The 5,576-nt window shown below is 31.9% G+C and overlaps 2 protein-coding genes across 2 annotated transcripts; both read right to left on the minus strand.

Moving 5' to 3' along the window:
- Window positions 1–1,499: 1,499 nt before the first annotated feature.
- Window positions 1,500–2,387, minus strand: LOC143576775 (uncharacterized). Its single transcript, XM_077060801.1, has one exon. It carries the CDS (start codon window positions 2,385–2,387, stop codon window positions 1,500–1,502), a length of 888 nt encoding a protein of 295 aa, XP_076916916.1.
- Window positions 2,388–2,647: 260 nt separating this feature from the next.
- On the minus strand, window positions 2,648–5,084 carry LOC143576776 (uncharacterized). The gene is made up of 5 exons (XM_077060802.1): window positions 4,769–5,084; window positions 4,178–4,619; window positions 3,813–4,057; window positions 2,828–3,303; window positions 2,648–2,689 (listed from the first exon to the last, which is right to left on the minus strand). Exons 1-5 carry the CDS (start codon window positions 5,082–5,084, stop codon window positions 2,648–2,650), a joined length of 1,521 nt encoding a protein of 506 aa, XP_076916917.1.
- Window positions 5,085–5,576: the final 492 nt, after the last annotated feature.

The raw sequence follows: 5,576 nt of genomic DNA on the forward strand, positions 1-5,576 counted from the left end.
AGTAACTACTTGCTACTTGTTATTTGTTTATGTGTTTACTAGGGTATAGACCCGCGTGAACAACATGTAACTACAAAAAATCAACTTATACATAGATTTAAGTTAACATACTACTTCTTCATATTTTGTTACCAAAGTATTTATAAAATTACATTGTCTTAAGATTCAAACTTCAAAATTACAAATAGTTAATTGAAACAAAACAACCAAAAGCCATTAACAAAAACACTAAACATGTTCTTTGATATTAAAACATCATCAAAGTCTTCAAAAGTTATACCATCATAAACTTCCACTTCCTAATAACCCGAAAAGTTATAAAAACAACAAAATATTCAATTAAATTAAACTTAACATAACAACATGCTTAATAATTACTAACATCTAAGCATTACAAAGTTGTTATGTACAACCTACAAATCTAAAGTTCATAAAAATACTTATTAGTTGGTCTAAAAAGATGTTGACAATATACTTCTTTTATTAAATCTATGAAGAATATCTAAAGCATTAATATATTACCTTCTCCTTCGTCATCGGACAGCAAACTTCCCGGATAACCATCATAATCACTTTCATAGTTTGCACATTCGTCTAACCATTTAACCTTCAAACCAACCTCCTTTTCCAACTCAACATGTGCAATTTCTTTTCTATGATTAGATAACTTCAACATATCTAGCTCTCTCAAAAGGAACAAATCATCACATGACAATAGTTGTTTAGGATTCAAATTTTTGTACTGGCCATTCTCAAACTTTATAACAACTTTGTTTTGATTAGGATAAAAAAACTAATCCCTAACATGTTCAAATGGTAAAACATCTTGGTGAAGATCAGCAAGGTAATGATGTAAAAGATTTATGAGATTGGTTTTCTCTAGACATGGTAAAAATTTCCGAACACCAATCTCATGAATCTGATGTTTAAGGAGGTTATTAAACATCATCACAGATTCAATATTATCTTTGTGTATCATTAGTAAATCACTAAACAGAAATTCATACTTACGTAAAACAGTAGAAAACTTCCAATTGACAATGGTAGACATTTTTTTCCTATTAATTTTGTTATGAAAACCTTTAGAGTGTAAAAGAAGAAGAAGAAGATGATGAATTAAATCGATAATTATCTAATATAAAAATGAAGTGATGGTTTAGTTTTCCAAAGATGTAAATCATTATATCTATCTAATGAGTATATCATTCATAGTTACCCTATATTTCTAATATTTTATTAAATATTATATTTACTATTTTTAATACTTTAAGTTAAAATTTCAATACTCATATGAACAATGGTATGTTGTTAAACATTTAAATCCGGATTTTTTTTGTATATATTAACATTAAATATTTATTTATAACTTAATAACAATTTTTAAGATATGATAACAAAAAAAAGTATAGAACAAAAAAAGTGTAGACCAAAAAAATTTACATGATAATAATAAGTGTAGAATAGAACAATTTCAAAGACATGACAAATTCACTATGTTTTCATTCTACGTTTCCAAAAAACTCCTTGTACACAACATTTGTTGTTTTATTTGTAAGCTTTGATTCTTTGTCGAGTATCACTAACTTAATACCATCTCGACTCTTCACTCTTGACAAAGCGACATAAAGCTGACCATGGGAAAATACTGGATCTTTAAGATACAATCCAACTCTTGACAAAGATTGACCTTGACTCTTGTTGATTGTCATGGCAAAACATACTGAGATAGGAAACTGTCTTCTTTTTAATCTAAAATGAAGTTTCTTATCAGTTGGTGTAAGAGTTACTCGACTAATTAGATTGCGATATCCTATATTCGTACTAGAGACAAATTTAGCATCAATTACACGCCTACCAAGACTAACGACTTGAAGGCGCGTTCCATTGCACAAACCCTTTTTATGATTAATATTCCTTAATAGCATGATGGGAACACCAACTTTGAGGACCAATCTATGATTGGGCATTCCTGACATCTTTAAACCATTTAACAAATCAGGAGAGTACAAATGTGGATCAAAATCCTCTGAAACGTCTTCACATTCAGCTAAACTGTCAGAACTTAGATACTCGACTTCTTCACCAGGAAATATGGCTAACATACGTTCATTAATTTCTTGAACAACCTCATTCAAAGGTGCCAACAGTGCACGATCCTGAAAGTAAGTAAGTTCGTTGAATCTATCTAATATATTAGGATATACAAAGGTTATTAAATCACCCATCGGATCAACTGAGTTCAATATCAAAAGATCGTCTGGAATATCAATAACTGACTGTCCGTCATTTGGACCACCAACGTTTCCTTGACCTATGTCTAATAGCCAATCAACAAACTCTCTGATGTTTTCAACGTCTGAAGATCGACATCCAACTGTAAGCCTCATGTTCTTAGTTAGTTCAAGAACTTTACATTTTGACCAGATATAAGAAGAATTTATGCAAGCATTGACACATTCACTTCTTGTACCGTTGGTTACAACGGTAAAAATTTGACGAAAATCACCACAAAAAACAACAAGCTTACCTCAAAAAACGGCTTCAGAAGAATTACCAGAATCACCATGCATAACATCATTTAAAGTCATGTCCAACGCTTCGAAAGCATGCTTATGAATCATGGGTGCTTCATCCCAAATTATTAAGCTCATCTTTTCAATAACTCATATACGTCGGTATTTCCTTTGACCTAATTTATGAAAGAATAAAAAAACATAAACAAAGTAAGATATTTAAAAGTAAATTGATACTGGAATAACAAATAAACCCATATATACTCAAAAAATGATTAATATAAAAAATAACATAAACTGGGTTGTAATATTACCGGACAAATGGAATCTTCGGTCAAATTAATAGGTATTAAAAATCTCGAATGTGCGGTTCTTCTACCCTCCAAAAGCAAAGAAGTTATACCACTTGAAGCGACATTCAACACAACTTCTCCTTTTGACCTTGTCGATGTAGATAAGGTTTTCCATAAATAAGTTTTTCCAGTACCGCTGTAACCATAAACAAAATATACTCCACCTTTTATATCAATCAAAGCACTCATTATTTCGTTATAAACCCCTCGTTGTTCATCTGTTAACGAATCAAACAGATTATTAAATTCGTTATTCATGGTCTCGGTATCATATGAGAGCTCTTCCACCATTAACGGATTAGTTTCTCGTGAAATTGTCTCCATATCTGAAAATGGCATTTGTTGATATCTTCTAAGACTGGAGTTGTTTGAAATTAAAAAATTTTCAATTTCGAGGAGTGCTAGGTTTTTTAACTGCTGTTCATTAAGAATTAAACCTGAAAATAAATAAAAACTAATTAAATAAATATTTATGAAATATTATTGGATATTAGATATTTTCCATAATTGAAAAAATTAAAAAATGAGTTAATCACCTAGGTTATTTTGATCGTTTTGTTGTTTATATAGTATACCGTCAACTAAAAGTTGCCAAGTGCTTTCCCAAATAAAATGAGGTCTAGATAAACTATAAGTAATCAACATTGTAGCAAATAAATTTCTTAAATAATATCCGATAGAGGTATGACTTGCTTCTTCAATGGCTTCTACGTATTCCTTGTCATCATCTAAAATACCTCTTTTGTAACATGCATCTCGAAAAGTTTCAAACACAACTCCATCAATTGTTCGAATGTATTCAAAACATTCTGGGCCTTTAACCTTATTTAATAATATCCTTAGATAGTAAGCCTCGTCGAATGCCGGTGGAACAGCATGAAGTCTACCTATTGCGAAACCCCTTAGGCGAGGTTCCCATTTATGTAACTGTTTTTTCCAAACATACTTGTTGGAAACTCTGCATATGCGAGAGTTTTTGCAAGGTCATGGTTCTTATTACACTCAAACCAACCGGTAAACATCGAAGAAGCATTAGTTGTCTTGTTTAAAATATCTTCAATATCTTCGTTAGCACCATATATTACCTGTTGCTCACCAGGTAAATGAAAAGCAAGTCTCATAAGAAACGGATACCTATAATGCACATCAAATGAAAATATCCTCCATGTTGCCTCGCATGCAGAGACATATCTACAATCATAAAATTCTTTGATTTAATCTAAATTAGGATCTGGGTTATCAGCATTGTTATTTTGTATAATAGAAATTGTTGCTCGGTCCGGACCCTTATTAATGTATTTGAACAAATACTTTATCGATCCATCTTGGTTACACCACTCAACATTAATATGTGCTTGAAATTGTTTTAATAAAGTCTTGTTGTATGGAACAACAGTTCTGTTATCCATCATTATATCTGACTTAACAACATATTGCCCGTTATCTCTTCTTTTGTATACCGGAAAACCTTGCGAATCAACAACTGTCTCATCATTAAACATTTTAGGAAAACCTTCGGAGCATTTTTTGTTTACCATGCAGGTGCACTTCGGATTAGCATCACCACACGGACCGTGAATCATATGATCATATACAAGCTTGTATAGGTCTGGATCAGTGTCTTTGTTTGGAATCTCAGCAGAAATAAATTTATCTACATCTTGTGGATTATGAATCTTGCTACCTGGATGTATAAATATGCAAATATGAGCATGCGGTAGCCCCCTTTTTTGAAACTTTATCGTGTAAACAACTGCAACATACATAATAAAAGTAAAAATTACTCAACTTTTATTAGTTAAACAAATAATCTGTTTGTTTAAATTGATTTTTAACTCTATAGAAAATAATATATTCAAGTAGGTCATATTTATAATTTTATATCAAATTAAATAAAATTACCTGCTTGAACCTTTCCAAACAAAGACTTATCCTTCACCAATTTAATCATTGCATCAAGTTTGACTTTAAAAAGCCGACATAAAATATCAGGTCTATCCTCCGACTTTAATGTTGTATCCTTAAGAAATCTTTTAACTTCTGGCCAATTGGGATTACATGTTATGGTTATGAAAAAATCGGGATAACCAAACCATCTACAGAGACACATAGCGTCTAGATAATTTTGCATCATATATCTTGCTCCGCCAGTAAATGAGGATGGTAGAATAACACGTTGACCAGCGGTTGAAACATCAGTATTCCCAACAGATTGCATACCTCGTAAACTTTGGTAAGTATCACATCGAAGTTCATGTTGTTTACCGGTATAAAATGTAATCTTTGAGCCTCAATCATCGTATATTTGTCAACTAAAATTTGCTGAAACAAATGCCTACCATTTAACATGGTTGAAAACGTATTTGGCCTATCTTGAATATGGTAAGCAAAAAACTCACGCATTTTAACCTTCTTGCGTGCTGCGGTTGATGAAGAGGAAACATTCTTATGAAGTATATTAACCTGATAACCATCCTCACCAAAAGGATGAAACAACGGCTATTGAAGAGGCGTATACGATGGATGAAGTTCACTAATACGCTTTAACGAACCAGATTGCTTGGTAACAATTATATCTCGGTTGTCGACAGCGTGACCAATGTCACCGACGATTAAAGCGGAAAATTCAGAACTGGATGGTAAGTTATATTGTCTCGGATCATGCTGTCTTTGTCACACCCCCATTCTAGGCCTAGGAGTATGATCAATA

This window comes from Bidens hawaiensis, unplaced genomic scaffold, assembly GCF_021521415.1.
Source record: "Bidens hawaiensis isolate Kalapana, Puna unplaced genomic scaffold, B.hawaiensis_p1.1 tig00028295_1, whole genome shotgun sequence".
Classification (NCBI taxonomy): Eukaryota; Viridiplantae; Streptophyta; class Magnoliopsida; order Asterales; family Asteraceae; genus Bidens; species Bidens hawaiensis.

Coding starts and splice junctions, on each gene's coding strand:
- LOC143576775 (XM_077060801.1), bottom strand. CDS start 2,387: ATGAGGCTTACAGTTGGATGTCGATCTTCAGACGTTGAAAACATCAGA.
- LOC143576776 (XM_077060802.1), bottom strand. CDS start 5,084: ATGCAATCTGTTGGGAATACTGATGTTTCAACCGCTGGTCAACGTGTT. Junction 3,304..3,812: donor ATATGCAGAGTTTCCAACAA/GTATGTTTGGAA, acceptor ATTTATTTTCAG/GTTTAATTCTTAATGAACAG. Junction 2,690..2,827: donor CCGAAGATTCCATTTGTCCG/GTAATATTACAA, acceptor TTCATAAATTAG/GTCAAAGGAAATACCGACGT.